This window comes from Charadrius vociferus, unplaced genomic scaffold, assembly GCF_000708025.1.
Source record: "Charadrius vociferus isolate BGI_N301 unplaced genomic scaffold, ASM70802v2 scaffold67, whole genome shotgun sequence".
Lineage (NCBI taxonomy): Eukaryota > Metazoa > Chordata > Aves > Charadriiformes > Charadriidae > Charadrius > Charadrius vociferus.
In genome coordinates, this window is record NW_009649485.1 from 3,122,642 (window position 1) to 3,141,741 (window position 19,100).

Genomic DNA, 19,100 nt, shown 5'->3' on the forward strand with positions numbered 1-19,100 from the left:
TAAAACATGATACCTCATCTCCACGAATTCTACTGCAGAAATAAGTTTGACAGAAAAATACACTAGAAACATTCTATCATAAAGGTACACTGTGCAACTGCTTTCTCCTCATTTGTGCCACAAAGCTATGAAACTAGGTTTGAGTACCATGGAAGGCTGATCAGATGTGACCCATCCACGGCACAAGGAAACAACAGAGAATGCAAAACACTGATGGAGATAATGTGCTAAGAAAACAGTGGTAGATACAGAACATTTGAGGCATATGGTAAAGGAAAAATTCCTCATGTACACTATTGGTTGCACATTGTATATGCTATTACTGAACAGGAAAGTTGTTTTTTTTCCTATGTATACCACATGTCCTAACACTTATTGATACAGGCTCGCTAAAGCATTGTTATTGGTTTTCTTATTACTGGAAGTTCCTCTCCAGATTAGATTTAATTTTTTTTTTGTTGTGGTTTGGTTGGTTTTTTTAAGCTTTATCACAATCTCAAGATTCCACGGCACAGCCTGGTCTTTGTTTCTAACAAGAAAACTTGTAACACTAACTTTTGATCTTTATCTCTACATGCAAAACTGTATTATTCAGGGTTCCACCAAGAGTTTTTATTTCTACTAATTATATGACTCATTCTTTCTTAATATTCCTATTTTCCCAAGTTTAAAAAGCAAAAAATCATGCAACGCAAATCCTAGTTAGCATCATGTTGGTACTCAATGCAACACCGCACAGATGCTTTCTTTTCTGTACTTGTTCTACTGTTTAATATTTCTACAACTAAATGAGTATCACCAAGTAGCAATAACATTATAGTGCAGCAAGGTTAAATAAAATTCTAGGAACTTTCAGATAGTCTCTTCTGTTCTACCTATCAAAAGTTCTGAAAGTGAAATGGTTAGCATTTTTTCAGACTTTCATTGTTTGATATTCAAATACTCACTGAATTACTGCTTAGTACCAACAGTGATTTCATAAATAATGTCAATAATAGGATCAACACAGATAAAAACAGAAAAAAAAACCACAAAGAAATCCTTGGGTCAAACTACACGAACCTAAAAATGTTTGGAAATTATCTTCTGTAAAGCTTGTTCACAACCCTGATCATCAATAACATAACAGATCTATGTTCCGCTGTTCATAATTCTCACTAATAATATGACTAGTAACATTATGAGTGGCATTTCAAATACAGAATTGCATAGTAAGTATACGTAACATTCTTATTACACGAAGCAGTTAAGATACTGTTTGCCAGCTGAACTCTGGTAACTATAGCTACTAATTCTAAGACAGTCTCAATTCCAAAGTAAAAACTATAAATAGTTGAGTGACTTCTATCACATGCCAAATGAGCATAAAAAACTTTGTTCATGATAGAGCAAGCTGAGAGCGTGTCTATTCTGAAAGAATACACCACATCAATTCTTCTCCCAAATGAAGGATGAAACTAAGAGAACTGCAAATATTTGTAAGTTGTTTTTTTTTTTTTAATCTACTTCTTTTCAGCATTGAGAATTAGGTGTGTTTGAACAAGTGCACTGAAAAATGTTCACATGATACGCATTCCTGGAGTCAAAGAGGATAAAGGCTGCCATTGGTGGGCTTTTCATCATAAAGTTTCTAAAACAACATAAAAAAATCATTCCTGTCTTTTTTTCCCTTTCAGCTACTACATCCTGACACTAAGTTGCTACCATCAGGCTCCCCAACAGAGGAGTACTTTGGTCAAAGGCCAACACTGGTATCTTTTCCAGGCTGCTACGACCTACTTCCCTTTTTTGGATTTGTTTGCTTAGTTCTTGAAGAAAACAAAAGCAGACAAGAAAGTTCTCTTACATCATCTTAATACTGTGTATTACACTTCTATGCAAAGCAAGTTTCTAATCAATATTTGCTGCTGTTACGTCATTTTGGACAAAACCAACAGAAAAAACCAACTTTCAGTTTTAGAAGTAAAAGTTTTTCTTTTACTTGTACTACACTACTGATCATTCTTAGACCAAAATGTCCATCTACAGCAATCTTGAGAACATTAGGTCATTTCATTCCACAGCAGTACAATCAGTTAAAGATTAAGTATTTGCCTCTTGTGTAGAAAATGAGCTTAAATAAGATTGCAAATTTGGGGTATAAAACATAACAGGAAATATCAAAAATACATTTATTACTGCTTTCAAGACCCTCTGCAACCACAATAGATGACTAATGCGTCTAAACTCACATTTAAGAGCAGAGTGGGAAAACATACTCTTAAAAGCAGCCATTACTGAACGTTCCTTAGGACATACTAGACAGGAAAAGAATTTACTTCACCAATGAGCTGCAAGATGACTCAGATATTCCTTAATTATATTTCATTATTACAAATATTTATTGTCTCAATAAAGTTTAACAGGTATGGAGTATTTGAAGTAAAATGCTTATAGATTTGTCAGTAACCAACGTAACACCTGTGTAGTATTTTTCCCCCCTCATAATAATGCTTAATTACTAGAACTTGGAATAGTTATTTAAAGTTGCTCTCTTCCAAGAGCATTCTCTTCCAAGGAACATATTAACACATTTTAAATACTGATCTTACCACTCCTGGGAAGATTTTCTGCAGCCTGTCTGCTGCTGCAAGTGCTTTAGGCTTCCCACCACTAAGACAGTCTTCGAACTCATACAGTGGTTGTCGTACTGGGTTGGAGTAGGAGATCTTTGCATTGTCCACAAATGTTATCTTCCTGACTCCCCAACCCTAAACAAGAAAGTAATTTAAATAATAAGTACAATGGGCTAAGCCATATACTTTTGAGTAATGCCAGAAACTCAAGAGGAGTTCTCTCCAGTTTTTCTAGAAAGACCAAGCTACAAAACCTTCTGAAAGCTATTCACAGCAACCACCTTGTACTTGCACTGAATTAAAAGAACAGAAAATTTGGTCTGTCCAAATAAACCACTTAGCAGTAATCCCTCAAAATCCTACTGAATTCAGTGGGATGTGGTAACCATCCCTGAAAGTAAATATCAGCACAGTTATTTACATCAAGTGCTTCACTGTGAATTTGATCATACTAGCTTGATAATTTGTTTCAGAATTTCTTGTTCAGTATTTTTTTACGTAAATTCCAAACAAATTACTATTGTGCTAAGCTTCTCTTATTCCCTGCTATTCTAGTATTAGCAGAACTTCAAGTTATTTCCATTGGCTACAGATCTTGCCTCTTCTCTGCAATTTATAATATCAACTAATATGTATTACGTGTACATTAATACAGAGGAACACAACTTTTCTCTTACATGCCAAGGCAGCTCCTCAAAAAAAACCCACAAACATCTAAAATTTATGAGAAAGAGCATATTATTTTTAAGATTAATTCAGGACTTACCATCAAGGTCCTTGCAACACTACAACCCAGTGTACCAGCTCCTAACAGCAGACACTTAGCAGACACAATTTTTTCCAAATCAAGAGTAGGCACCAACCGCCAGCACATCAATTTCAAATTGAGATCCACTGATGATTCTGCTAACCTATACCATGAAATAGATAGCAACACAATGCTGAATGTTCTTGTTTCTCCAACAAAGCACTTTTATTTCAACTGAAGTTCAATACTACTATTTTTTTTTAAGGAGAGAGAGAATGCAACAATTCAACATACAGGTAATATGAAAAACAAAGTTCCCCAAGCATACTTCCACCTAATAATAAGGTGCACGGCAAGGAGATCAGAAAAACTGGTTTCCTGCAACCAGTTACATCTGTCCTCAACATGAAATGTTATGCTTGCCTTCTAAGGAATGGAGTCAGTTCTTTGTGGAAGTTTTAGAAAGAAAATAAGGTAGGAAATCCATGCTCAACCTATTGTCAGATTTTTGTATTCATCAGAACACAGGGTGTTAGAACTGTGATTAAGTCAGGTCATCACAAATCATTCGTAGAGTAATAAATGGCACAGGAAAATGTCAGAAGACGAAAAAAAATAAAAATCCATCCAGAGCATGACTATCTCATTCACTCTCCTGCTTCCTCTTTCCAAAGGAGTATATTGCTTCACACAGAATGGTAATGCTTATCCTTCTATTCCCTCTCATACATCTCTCCTTAAAATTCTTTTGCCTTTCTTGTCTTCAAATCAGATATGCATGTAAGTTCTCAGATTCCTGTGTTTCATTCCCTTATACATCATAAATGTAATTTTCAAGTGTCCAGTAAATTATTTGTGCAACAAGAATTTAAGATCACAGTTGCCAAGGTTGGCATATTATCAACAGCCTCTGTGGGAATTAATGGAAGTTAACATGCATACAAGTAAAGAAGGTCAAGTTACATTTACTGAAAGAATTAAGAGCCCTCAGATGACCCTTCTCTGATGTCTATGAACATACTATGAATTGCCACAATTGCAAGACAAAAATAGCTTAACTTGATAGGTAAAATACATTAACCTAAATCATTAGATCAACGCACTCCTACAACGTTGCAGTCAAGAACACACATGTAGCCAGTGAAAGCAGATGAGGCTGTGTAACTAGTCTGTTTTCAATCCATTGCACATACATTATGTGCAGAATGATAAAAATTACCAAGCTTCTGTTTCCCGAGTTCTCTCCTGTCACACCTTAACAATTCCAAAAGGCTGAATTTTTCTCCATGCTTATTTTCATTTTATTTAGCACCTTTCAGGTTATAGAATTCAATGAAAACCACAGGCTTGTAACACTATGACCTACATTCTACTCGGCGTCAAATACAATGCATTTGATATTTTAAGCTAGAGTCAAAATTGCAAACACTGCTGTATGCAGTGTACTCTGCTCTATTAAGGCCTTTAGCTCCAATAGGACTGTCTAATGTACATACAGTATATGTGTTACTGTGTATTCTTACCTGACAGAGACAGATAGCCCTTGTATTTCACATTTCAACTTGTTATGGCTTAGGCTCAAGTAAAGAAAACAAGAATTTAAAAGATAATAAACAAACCTTTTTGGATCCATGCATTCACTGAGATTCACCATCCTTGGTCCCATGCCTCCCTTTTGGTTTTTCTCCCATCCAACAGCTTTTGGGCAATCTGTTCAACATATTTAAAAAAATAAAAGGAAGAAGGAAAGAAAGAATGAAAGCCTTAATACCACAGGATAGAAAAAAGAAATTTTGTTGGATTTAACTTTGTTGGAAAAAACCAAATTCTAAACCTGTAAGTAAATAATCAGTATCTTAACAACCTAGTATACGTTGCTGTTTTATATCAACTGAAAGCACTGCTTCTTGGAGAAGTGCTTTACTCTCAGGTGTCCGATGTGCTGCTTTTGCCTGTTCAGCTTTCTTCAAACCTAGGATAGAGATGCTATTACTCCTCCTCAAGCCTCCAGATCTTTAATGTCAAACAGACTGCTATGTTCAGAACTCAGTACATTCATAATTCAGAACTCAGTAAATTTTGCCAAGTTCAATCATCTCTTCATGTTCCCTATTCCCCATCTGTAAATTCAGTAGAGAATTATATATCCTGATTATACAATAACTAAACAATTCACAACAAAGATATGTAAAACATTCAGAACTTCCTGGATGAGGCAAATTTTGTGATACTGTTCCGTACACAGAAATTAAGTCTGAGTTCATACATTATGAGTTTATTGCTTTAAAATACATCTGCCTACCTCACTTTGGGATTGAAGAAACAATTCCACTCTGTAGCAGGTTTCTACCAATTTAGAAATAAGTATACAGAAAGTTTGCATCACATAAATTCACTATCATATGCATTTCTTCTAGCTGAGGGACTGCGTACAAATTCAACAAGAAAAAAAAAAAGAGACTAATTGCTAATTGCCTGGGGTTTGTGTTTCATATGACACCAGGAGGATTTTTTTTTTTTTAAATTAGAAACACAATTTAAGGAGGAAAAAATTAAAGCAGAACATGCTCTCGTCTTTGTTTTTTTTTGAAGAAGGAACCGTTTCCTTTACAGACATTTAACAGAAATTCAATCAAATTAAAATCCATTTGAAATAACTTAGTGTAAGCAATGATTTGGGAGTATTAATTTATTTTTTCCACCTTCACAGTGATCAAGGAGGGAGGGGGAAAAAAAAGGGAAAGAATCTTTAAATTTTTTTTTAAATGGATTACCTGGGCCAAGGGCTCTCTCTGGAAGTTTTATTTCAAAGATAATGCTGTGTGTTATGTCTCTCACTCCTTGCATTGTCCTGTCTCTGAAGCAGAGCACTTCAACTGACTGGAGAACGCTGCCCCTGCCGTTAAAAAAAAGATAAATAGAGACATGCAACTTCTTTAACAGGAAAGGGACTTCTTTTAAACATTATTTCACACAGTTTTAGTCACTTGCATATTCTGAATAAGGCTTTTTCTGTTAGTACTGCAACACTGTTGTTCTTACCTGTCCTGGTTTAGGTATAAAGAAAACCAATTCATAGTATGTGAAAATTACTAGTTTGTTGTGAACAGCTCTAAAGAAATGACACTGTCAGCCTGTCCTCTGTCACTTATACAATGCTGCCGGACAAACAGCATATTTAGAGGAATAAAAAGCAGGGAAGCACTAGAGCACACACCAGGTGACATGATGTACTTGCCATGGCACCAGCAAGATCCTCTTAGTTCTCAATATAGTATCATTTTTTCCTCCTTATAATTCAAAACCCCAAATCAAACAATTAGAACTTTAGTTCCTAAAAACCTCTGAATCTCAGAATATGTAAAGCTCTCTGGGCTCTTACACATCATTCTATGCTACAGCTCAGCTCGCAGCCCACAAAATGCAATACCTAAATGAGCATTTCCTCTCCCTGCTACGTGCTTTGCAATGAAACTTAAAAGTCAAAACTATGAGAAGACAACTTGATTACATTTTTCTTACAGCAACCCAACTTTATATGATACTTTGGATATTTTTTTCAAATACCAGAGTGTGAAACTATGTCCTGTCTTCCCAACTTCTGCCCAACGAAAAATTCTAAAGGCACACTACAAGAACACCTACAAGTATCCGATTTTCAAAATGTAGGTCTACTATTACTTGGCACTAATTAATTATATAAAAATCACAGAATACTTTAAAAAAGATCTGAAACAGCTAAAGGGTATTGGCAGAGTCTGAAGCATGTTTTTCCAGGTACATACATGCATATGAGGATTAGGAATAACAGGAACTTGTGACTGATAGAAGTAAAAAACAGAATAACATGCAAAATCAGAATCACTGAAGGTGAGTCATGTCAAGGTTAAAAGTTGAATCTCAGGTAGGTGATATGGGTAAAGTGCCATGAGGGGAAAAATGCCTAAGTTGAAATGAGCCAATAAATAATCTTCGTGGGAAAGAATAAAATAGAATACCATTTATAGGCTGCCAGGATCAGGAAATTTCTCAGTGGCCACCCTGGATAGTGGGATAAGTTACATGGATCATAAACTCCAACTGTCACCTGCAAAATAAAAAATTGCTTTAATGAGAAGTCATCTATCCATACCAATATTTAGTTTACAGTAAAAGTTATCTGGCATTTTTAATGTAAATCTTCTGGACAGAGAAGGCCTACATACATATTTTACCTATTTACAAATGCTTAATACATGGTCACACTAGATTTCAGTCAAGTATTTGCCACAGCTTTGAGATTTGTCCAGTGTAGCCGCTTTACGGACATTTCCATTTTCACTACAGTATGTGCACCTTCCTGAAACACAACATTATGGGAGAAGGCCAACAACCGAAGCCTTGCTCTCAAAACAAAATTCTGTATTGATTTTGGGATGATCAAAAAGTGAAAGACAACAGGCCAGCGAGATGTCAAGTCAAAAGAAAAACCAAAGCCAACCTTCAAGATGGGATCTAAATAAAGTCTGGTCAGTCCGTCTCATACTCGAGCAATGTAACATGATGCTCATAATTGAGGCATCTAAACTAGAAGTTTACTTCACAGTCAATGCAGAACCAAAACACATCCTGAGACTAGAAAGATGCCACTGCCTTCAGATATGCTGAAAATCTGAACTTGGCCATCACTAGTGATACCCATGTCTCTCACATCTACAGAGCTCTTCCCTCCTGCTTCTTTGCCTATAGATGGAGACCTAGAGGGACAGGTCTCAACTCTACCGCATCAGTGAGGCATACCTAGAACAGTCTGAAATGCAGATGAGCCTATCTACTGGATGCAGACAGGAGAAACGGGCCCGTTCCCCATCCCTCCTCACAGCCATACACTGCTGCTACTTTGCAACTGCTGACTCAAGCAGGCATAAGACCCCTTAGTAAGCTGATTCAATTTCATAAACTAGCAGAAAATTAACTCAGCAGCAACACAAACATATCTGTCTTCCAAGGAAGCGAGTGCATTTGGCTCATTGAAATACAAACTCTACAGGCAGTATTGATACAATAAATCTCATCTGACAGGGATAAAATCTTGGCGCTCCAAAGTGAATGTTAATGAAGAAATATATTCCAGCTGATTACAGATTTCTCTCACATTGAGAATGTCCCTATCTAATTAAGTATACTTTTATCTGTGACCCACTGTTCTAGTTATACTACCATTTAAAATCTCAACCTTCACATTCTTATTTTACAAAGAAGAACTGCAGACCTAGGTCTTAATTTCAGAAAAAGAGATTTGGAAAAGCAAAAAAATTACTGAAGATCAAGTATTATAAAACAGAAGTAAATTACTTTTATAAGGTGTGACAAGACCTTAAAAAAATGCCTTTTTTGGGGCTTATTAATTCTTCATCATAACTTAAAAAAGTACTGTTTCCTAATACTTCAGTGACATTCAAGATAAAAAAAATAAAAAATTGAAGTTCACCAAAAATAGACAGTAAAGCATTCAGAAAGGCCTAGCAAAGTTCAGCAGCTTAGCAACGTGATCCAAAATGGCATTCAATGTACATAAATACAAGCCAACCAAGCCAGTCAACTCTTGCTGTGATGACATTTGCTTCACTTATCATTATAATTCTTCCCTAACTGAAAGCAATGGACAGCACTAGCTCTACGCTTCAAGGACAAGCATGATCTCTGCATTTTACAAGAAGAAATATCCCAGCCTCTTCTGGTGCACAACCCATCTATCTTCCAAAATTACACAGAATTTACCTTGAACATTTTTCATACACAGATGCCCTGCAATTTTTAACTCATGTTATAACATGTATATGTGGCAAAACACAAGCTGAAAGTTGAAAGCTTAAAGCTGAAAACTCCCATATAGTATTCCCTGATTACTGTTACCACAACCAACAAATACATAAAATACACGAGTATCAATTTTTAGTACACAAACAAAAAGAGAGAGATGTTTTGCATTATTATAGCATTGTAGGTAAAATGGCTGGAAAACTTTAATTGTTATGCCAGCTCTCTCATAAACTTATGCTGTTTCTGTTCTGACGATGAGGGAGACAGACCATGAAGAACTTTGTGTTCAAGCTGACTGTTAATCTGATGTAACTGGGCTTTTGCGTAAGAGCTAGAGACGCTTGGATTGATTTTTGTGTCCTCAGCTACTTACTGAGCCTATTCATTGGGCAACCATTGCGCCCAGCTCAGTATTATAGATACTTTAGAAATCATTTGCAAATTAAACATTTGTAGGTTATAAAAAGACATAAAATTCTCATTACCTTTCCCTCTTGGTCTTGGAAAAAACTATCCCACTTTTTCAGTAGAGATATCTTGACAGAATTGTCATGATACTTGATTAAAAAATAAGGCAAGGCTGTAATCCCCTCTTTCTGGCAAAGTTCATCATATGCTTTCTGAAGCGCTTCTATCTAAAAGCAAAAAGACAACTGTAACCACCAGTTTAAACAATCTTACACAGAACCACAGAAAGTGTTTTAGCATCTGGGAAGGCTAGCTCACCCCAATAATCTTAGAATATAGCATATTCAGAAGTTTTAAATCCCATTACAACCACAATAATTGAGATTAAAAAAAATCAGTTGTTAAAACAGCATTTGTCAATGTAAATTTTAAACAGGGGCATTATTACCATTGCTGCAAACTGTTCTACCAGTAGAAACTAAAAGACAATAAAAATCTCATACAAAAACCCAAAGTGTTCCTCATTGATTATTATGCCATTAAAAAGCCATTCAAGGTTTTGCATTAACTTCTGTCAAAGAAAAAAGGCATATGTGGACAAGTTGATTTTTTTCGTCCTTTTGCATTGCAGTATGAAAGAAACTACAAAAAATTGTTAACTTCTCTCCTAAAAAAACAATATCTTCCGCATTCAGTTCTTTTTCTTGTCCAATCATGCATTTATTAACAATTTTGAAATTGATAATGACTTAGCTCTCCCAGGGTTTCTTAAAAAAATAAAAGTTTTCTTAAAAATAATAATGAGTTTCAAAAACATAGCTATATATTCAATAAGCTGTAAATAAAAATGAACCTAATCGACTCTTCAAGAATTGTTTGCCACATCTGCATCTAAATGAAAAATGCTGAAGTGATGTTAAGCTGAGAGATTTTATACTATAACGAGAAAAGAGGTAAACAAAAAACCCACATGGAAATAAGAAAAGTGAAGATTTTAAAAGAAATTAGATTCTCAAATTAATCCAATATGTGCTAACAAAAATATTACATTTTATAGCCCACAAAACTTCTTAGTGCTACAGACTTCATAACATTTAGTATTTTGAATACCTGATTTAATGGGAATCTGTCACCAAGACACACTGGTTTCTGAATTATATGTATTCCATCAGGGAAGCAGAGAGCCGGGTAGCAAAACCAGTAATAGAAATGATACTTTTTTAAATCCTAAAAAAAGATGTTTGTGAAATTAGATAATAAACATACAAAAGTAAATTACGGTTTGGAATACTAATAATAATTGATGGTTGATGATACTAACCATAGCTCTCTTTACTTCACAAGGCACTGTGTCATAATTTTAGAAAATAATAAAAAAATACTAGAAGACTTCCCTTCTCTGTGTATGTTTTTATTTAAGATTTAAACAGCCAATTTGTGTACAATACTTCAGTTTTCACTGGCTAGAGCATTATTGATTAAAACAACCAATTTGTTAAACATGAAACTGTTGCTTTACTTTTACTAATATCTATAAGGCCATCAGATAATCTTATACATTTGTAGAAAAGAATGTGAAATGGCAGCAGCATTTTTTAAAGAATACATCCTAAAATATTTTATATCTGTGCATGAGAATGTCTTTTTTAAAAAAAAATATTTTCAGGCATTTTCAGATGTCTGAGAACAATCTTGATAATATTAATATGCTAACGCTAATACAGTATTTCTCTGAAAAAAGAACTACTACATCATTTCCACTACGATGCTTTAAGTATGACACATATTATTGTTACTCACTGCAAATGTCAGCAGCAGGAACCTGTTCAAGAGCATCGGGTTTTCAAGAGCAGCTCCAGATTTTATTGATTCCCATATCTGTCATTTATTGTAGGGACAAGAAGGAAGAGAAAGTGCAGGGAAACAAAATACCAAGGTAGTACGAGAACAGCTGCAGAATTCTTTAACCCCCCCAACTACCTTAAAAGTACTGAAATTAACACTCCCAGTAATCCACTGTGATCTTTTCCTAACTGATCTCATCCATGCTGTTATCTATACTAAAAGAATTCTAAAGGTAAGACATGCGCTCTCTAACACAAAAAATTATGGAAGCTGAGGAACAAGAGGAACATTAGCTCATGGATCAGGCATGGGGCATCAAATGAAACAAAAAAACCCCTCATCAGCAACAGACCCTCTTGTATATGAACTATTAACACTAGCACAACATGGAACATAGTGTGATATTAGTATAGCCTTTTATTGCACTCTCATCTTTTTCATTCATGGGATCTATAGATACTAGGTATGTGAATAAGCTACTAGGAAATTTGACCAAAAAAACGGAGGAATGCAAGAAGGCAGTACACCGCATGCTGGTGAGAAAAGAAACCATAATACTTATAGGAGGCAGACCTGTTTGATCTTTGTCTTAAAAAACAGAAACAAAACCCAAGAGTGAATAATGCATTCTGACATTCACAGTTTCCCTAAAGATAGATACTGCATCATACCTACCACTGGCAGGGAATCTCTAGGCCACAGGAACACAAAAAATTCATAGCTTTGAGTGAAGATATGCATGAAAACTTTGCTACTCAAGGCCAGCAGGCAGATAATCAATCTAATTAAAGGAATCAAGGACAGGTCAAAGTGAAGTATCTCAAAAAGAAAAAAGGTTGCCTCAGTTTGATTTTCACTTCTCCCCAAGCCAGAACATTTAATTTAATTAGTCACGGTGCAAGCAGACTAGCCCCCTTTCCTTTGACAGTCATCTTTTTCTTGCTTTATCTCAGTCTTCCGGCTATTCTGAAGCTTACCCATCACTTTGTCACACAGATGTATTGTAATCTAAAGTTTAAACCAGGCATTTGCTGGTTTCTGGGTATCAAGACAATTTTACAAATGTTGTCAACAGAACTCAAGTCACTGGCAGCTCCAATAGCACTGTTAAGCTGAAAACATGGCCTAGTAGAACACTGAATTAAGTCCTCCAAGTATAATTAGCTACTTTCTACTCTCTTGCAAAGAACAGTAAAAAACAAAGATCAAACCTGTCAGTGTTTAAGATGCATTTGTACAACGCCCTTAACAAGCTTTAACTTTTGGTCAGCCCTGAAGTGGTCAGGCAGTTGGAACAGATGATTGTTGTAGATCCTTTCCAACTGAAATATTCTATTCGATTCCTTCCAGAGTAAGTTAAATCCTGAGGCAATTTATTTAAATATGGGTGAGTTTGGACAGTATGTCCAATATTTGGGGCAGAGACTATGAAGCACTTCACTGGTTATTTTGAAACCCTTTCTCTCTACCAGTTGATTTGATTTTTATTCTTACCTCATTTGCTTCTTTTTCCAGAAGTGATTTCTTATCACAGGACTTGAAAGTCTCAAAAGTGTTGGTATTATACAATGTTCCGAAAGCAGGACAGCAACGTGCTGGTATTGAAGCATTCCTGAATAAAAGAAAGAAACCTCTGGGAACTGGATACTAACATCTTTAGTACGATCAGCAGCAGTAGCAGTAACTATCCCATGGTGTAAGGTTGCCCTGAAACTGTCAAATGATGAGGCAGAGTAATAAAAGTTAATGACAGTTGTAATGAAAATGGTTTTATGATCATAATGCTTTATTGAACATGGATTGGTATAAGAACCTGCACAAATGTACATCTATATTATTATTTCAAAAATACATAAAGTATCTGTATTATCTCTAGCAAGGTAGCATTACATCATAGATTGAAGATTTCAAAATTCTGTTCAAATATAAACTATTCACGACAAATGTGATTTTCACTAAGAAAAAGTTAAGGCTGAACTTTAGATGTCAATATCTCATTCACTTAAAGAGTTACTCAGTTTAAATTTTATGTTTAAAAGACATCCCAAAGGAAGCCTAAACCAGACAAAAGATTGAGTGGCTTTTACAGTTTCTAACATCATCAGCTGGAGAGACTGCTCTTTGTAAACATCAGTATGTATTTTTCCCCCTTTTTGAATGTAAATTAGGTAAAAATCTACACTATTCCCTTCATTTATAGATCTGATTGATTTCATTGACTCCTTTAACATCGTTCTCTCAAATCGACATGTTTCTGACCGCTGCTAGAACTCAAATACAGCAAATGTTTAAGTTACATAATAAATACACATGATGTAGGTTCCAAAAATTTTTAAAGCTAAAAGGGAACTCTTCATGATCATCTAAACTGACTACCTAAAGCATAAAAACAGAAGTACAGAAGTACTACAGTAGAAGGAATAATTAAACACTGCATAAATGGATCTTTCATAATTTTGTCATAACATTTGAGAGATCAAATACCACGGTACCATTCATATTCTCCTAATCTGAAATCGCCATTCCCAATATCACAGCTTTCTTCCAATTGCACTTTGCTGCATATGCTTTCAGTATTGTACCTATAAGTTCTTACAAAAGAATTAATGGAATAATACATCCTACGAAATTATCTCAAAACGCACAAAGCTGCACTAGGCTCCTAACATCCTGGCCAAGCAAGGCAGAAAATGTCACTTCTGTGATTTACAACTTTATAATCCACCAATTTAAAACAAATAAGACAATAACTACGAAGACATCTGTTCCTATGTTAGTTATACTAACTCAGGCACTTGCTGGAAATGAAAACCATGTGGAAAACTTACTTCCCCCCTCTCGTCTGATTTTTGCTGTGTACACTGAGCAGCTTTAGTTTACCATTCACTTTAGGGGTAAAGGCAAAAATAAAAAATTCCAGTCATAAAGGTTAAATACTTTGAAAGATATTACAATGTAACAAATAAGGATTGTAAAAACTATTTTGAGATCCTAATTCTAGTGATGAATCCTTAGAAAATAAAGATCTAATGAAAACTGTGACCAGGAGTCAGAAGACTGAAATATCCTCCCTTATGCAGAAGAGCAGAAGAAATGGAAAAAAAGAAAGGTATTTTATATAAACCTATATACAAACAGTAAGTGAATTTGACACTTAACAGTGTGTTTTAAACTTGGCACTTCAGATGAATATACTACTTGAGACACAGGGAGTTAATATTTGTGAGCCAAAGCAGTCCCTCTACTGTTACAAATTTCATGAAAATGCGTATTTATTTTCATGTGGAATTTGTCCAAGGAGTATTATATATCAAAGCATTACTATTATGCAGGGAAAGTGTCTTCACATATGAATTAAGGTAAGCCACAGCACATACTTACATATCAAAGGCACTGAACTCCAGTGTCAAGCGAGCTGGCAAACCCAAAGGATCACCTGGACAAAAAGCAGCAACATGCTTCTTTTAAACTGAAATACATAGATTAATTTCTCTATTTTTTTTAATGTAAGTTATAAATTACGCACAGACACACCAGCATTCACAGCTCACCCAGCCGTGTTTTCTAACGTTTCAGCAAAATACCTAAAACATGTTACACAAATACTTAGAGGAATGACAGGAGAAACCCAAACCACTAAGGAAGATGTTCAGTTTCTACCTACCATTGTAGTAATACCCTTTGATAACTTTTGGGGTCTCATCCAATCGGTACTCATTGAGTTTCTTCTGGGTTAGTTCATGCCAGAATCCTGCATCCAAGGCACTACTGAAGGGAGCAAACTGCAGCTTTGAGATTCCAGGATCTACAGGATGGTGCACCTCACTACTGGCAGTTGCCATGATTTTAGTTAACAATCGCTGTTAAACAGAATTCTGTAAAAGAAGATATGCCTGGTAAGTAATACTCAGCTGACCATATTACTCATGACTACCCAAAGCTTTTTTTAAATACATTTTGTTGGGTTAAAGTATAGAAAGCCTTACTCCTCTGAATGGCTAAGTAACTCCAATTTTTAAAATCATTGATCCGAGGTCCTTTCAGTCCAAGCAAAGTCCTTCCAATTTCTTGTATGTAAAATTATGCAAGGCAAGTGTATGTTCTGTTTGGCCAAGCTACCCAGAAGGATCTGATTTCCTGACAGACATTCCGTGATTTCTCCTATTACTTAGGATACTACATCTGAACTATGTACTTGTGAGTTATATCTTGTATTGTGCTGCCACAGATAAAAATAACAAAATGCTAAACCTTGTATCTGCATTCCGTTACCTAGATATCCATCTAAAAGCCTACTAGTACTATTTAAGTTCTGAATGCATTTAAAATTCAAACTAACCTTTTATTTAGCTAGGCCTTCACTCTCAGCTTGTGGTGAGAGTTGAACACTCATAAAGCATTCATAAATTAACAAATAAAGCTAGGAAAGGGAAACTAAAGCCAAGAAAAGTCTTGCAGCCAGTGAAGGGCAAAGCTGGAAACAAAAACGCAGAACTTCCTTAATACTTGCACTAGCCATTAGAATGCCAATGTGATGTACAAGTCTAGATTATTTTCTTACAGCTCTTCCCTTCTAAAGGTCTTTGCATATGGGAAGAACTTTTTTTTTTTTTAACAACCCAAGTCACTACTCCATATTGGCTGAAAGGTACTCCTATAAACACATAGTCTTCAATTCACAACGCTTACAAATTTCAGAATTCTAGACTCTAGCCCAGAACGAGGAGTAGAACATCTAAACTAGGCTATCACAAACCTCTACTTCAACTAGGCATAACACTCCCCTTGCTCATGTTAGCAGCAGCATTCACTTCACTGTGAGAGGAATCAGCTCAATCTGCTTATTTTCTTGAAAACTCATCAAATAAAAATGTTGCCCTCATGAATCTCCTTCATTTACTGTTAGTATTCCTCTTCATGTCCATACCTACACACATTAAGATGCAAGTTTCAGAGACACAGTCCATGACAGAGTATTCAAAAATAGGGAAGGTCCTCCTATTAGGCATTCCATTCTGTCTTTGATTATCTAGCTAAGATAAGCATAAATATTGCAAGAAAAGGATTTTTTATATATAAAAATAAGATTTTAAAATATGAGTTTTAAAACTCCTCACAAAGATATGAACATATGCTCATATCTATTTATCACAACACCATACATCTACCAAGCTAGTAACTGCTGTTTTTTAAGTCCAGAAGAGAGATCGACAGCTACCAATTTAGGTTTTGTTTGCAATGCTTATCAAATCAACCATCTGAACTCAAACAATCTTGAAATTATTTCTTCAACTAACTTTTAAAGACTAAATTTTTTAGTTTGTGCAACATAACCTCATGTGATTGCCTCATGTTACTGACCCTCCACAATACCCCTCCTACATTTACACATGGATCAATGGTAGGATTTTACATACAGAAAAGGCAAAACAAGGGTCCCAGCATAGCTGTATTACCTGACACCAATCTAGAGACGCACTACAGTTTTGCTGTAGCGTACCTTGGCTTGAATTGAACAGTTCCAAGGTTATTGTCCTGTGAAGTCACTGATGCAACAGAAACAGGGTTTACGTGCTTTTTGGAACACAGGGAAGGGAACGAGTGGTGGGTTTGGTTTCTTAATAACTGCCAAATAGCCAGCTCTTCTCTGACAGAAAGAAAAAATTACGCTTTTCCTTACACAACATTTCCTTAAAGTCTTCAGCGGAATCCAGCTATGCCTTCTATGTTTTGTTTATCTCCTTCTACAGTAAATGTTTTCCTTACCTGCTGGTAAATTGTGGAATGTGGGTTTTGGGGTATAGGTTTGAGGTTTTTCCATACTTTCTATGGTGAAAGCTAAATGCTTGAGTTCTGTCACGATGTCTTGCTTTAACTGGCATATTGCAAATACGCCATTTTGTTGTCCTTTCCCCTCCCCTTTTTTCTTATTTTTCTTATTTTTTACAGCAGCTGGAATTTGTGGTAGTATGAACTTTGATATCTTACTTGAAAAACCTCTCAAATCTCTTTTTATTAACATGAAAAAAAAAATCAGTTTCTTGAAACTTTGCAAGTACTAGAACTATAAACAGCAGAACTAATTGCATGGAATTTTCTGACCATTTTTATAAACTACATTTTTCTGTGTGTAAGAAGTAGAAGTAGTAATGTAAATTAGCAAACATTTAATTCTACTACTACATAGGTCTTAAGCCTTACAGATTATTTTTTGTTTGCAACGAAATGTCACAGAAAGCTTATCATAAAACAGGCAAACAATGGTTTGTCATATAGATGTTAGCAATGAGTCAGATTACATGGAACTTGATGCCAAGGCTTCCATAAAAAAACCCCTTTTATTCAAAGGTTCAATAGCTGCGTAGTCAATATTAATCCACTAAATCCCACATCCCCCTTTTTCCAGAGTCTAGGGAAGGTATTATTTAGCACTTAAAAAAAAACCCCAAAAGCAACATAAAGGTGTTACTTTCCTTGCCAGACAAGCTCTACTGTAACTAAAAGTTTACTACAGGTCAAGTTTTAATTTGGTTCCCCCCCCTAGTAAGTACATGACATATTCAACACTAAAATGTACTGTCAGCCATTTCAAATGACCAAGAAGCCAAGTGACAGTCCCTAGTGGTACCCGAGTAACATACACTGCAAATAACCACCTAAAAGCACCCACTGGGAATGAATTTCACACCCTACTTATTTTCATTATTACTGTACCTAAAGAGTAATTGCAAAACTGAAGGAATAAAAACAGGGGGGTTCACTATGCTATGTACGTGCAAACAGACAAGCATATGCAATATTGCGGCTTTTGAAAATATTCTTTAATATACTTTGAAATAAATATTTACTTACATGCTTTCTTAATGCAAGATCAGTAAGCCGAGCTGAATTTGTGCAACAAATTTTCGAATACTGAAATAAAAGATGAAATGTATACACTTTGTACATCCACAACTTTAAATGTGGAACAAACTCTGAGTTTCCAAAGGGCCCGGTTGAAAAGTGTGCTTGAACTGAAAAGACATACTAATATGCTTTAGACATTTCTGAATTCTGTGACCGGTAGGAAATTTAACAAGTGTAATCAGTAAGGATAACCCAAAGTATAGATGCACTATCACTAGTCTAAGTTCCAGCACTTGTTCTTAAATATGCTGGCATTTAAAACTGATTCGATGGAGGAATATATTAAGGGAAAAACACACTGGGACATTAAATAATATTTGTCTTCCCCCTGACAGACGTAAATCTGTTGTAAAAGTATAACTAGCAGTGTAACACCATTTAAAACTATCATGAAGTTACAGGTTTTAAACCAAATTCACGTAACCCCCTAAACTCTACAGCTTTTTTACAAAACTTTTTATTCTGCGGTCCAGAGTCGAGTATTGTGAAGACCTCCCCTGTATCTAGGTTACAAAGGAAATTACTATTTCCTACCACTACATAAGGGGCACTTTCAGAAAAGCTGGTTCTTGGCTGAAGGACGTTACGCTCACCTGATGTCCATTATCACACCCATTTTCTTCCCCGCCTTCCCTATTTCTAACTCACTCACACAAAACGGCGGCCTTTGGCACCTGGGGCCAGCCTGCTCCGCCAACTCCCCGCTCCGCGGGCGGCAGGCGCTGCTCTCGGCACACAGCCCCGCCGCGGGGGCCGGCGGCGCCTCTCGCGCCGTA

General features: G+C 35.7%; 1 protein-coding gene across 1 annotated transcript in view; it reads right to left on the reverse strand.

Annotated features, from left to right (window-relative positions):
- Positions 1-15,288, reverse strand: part of ATG7 (autophagy related 7) — a 104,683-nt gene extending 89,395 nt beyond the window's left edge. The window contains exons 1-11 of the mRNA XM_009889937.1: positions 15,083-15,288; positions 14,800-14,854; positions 12,913-13,030; positions 11,374-11,451; positions 10,684-10,800; positions 9,651-9,800; positions 7,362-7,450; positions 6,138-6,259; positions 4,983-5,073; positions 3,382-3,526; positions 2,592-2,750 (exon numbers count right to left, since the gene is read on the reverse strand). Of these exons, the coding sequence (XP_009888239.1) occupies positions 2,592-2,750; positions 3,382-3,526; positions 4,983-5,073; positions 6,138-6,259; positions 7,362-7,450; positions 9,651-9,800; positions 10,684-10,800; positions 11,374-11,451; positions 12,913-13,030; positions 14,800-14,854; positions 15,083-15,260 (1,302 nt within the window). The 5' untranslated portion in view covers positions 15,261-15,288. The remainder of the gene's footprint in view (positions 1-2,591; positions 2,751-3,381; positions 3,527-4,982; positions 5,074-6,137; positions 6,260-7,361; positions 7,451-9,650; positions 9,801-10,683; positions 10,801-11,373; positions 11,452-12,912; positions 13,031-14,799; positions 14,855-15,082) is intronic.
- Positions 15,289-19,100: the final 3,812 nt, after the last annotated feature.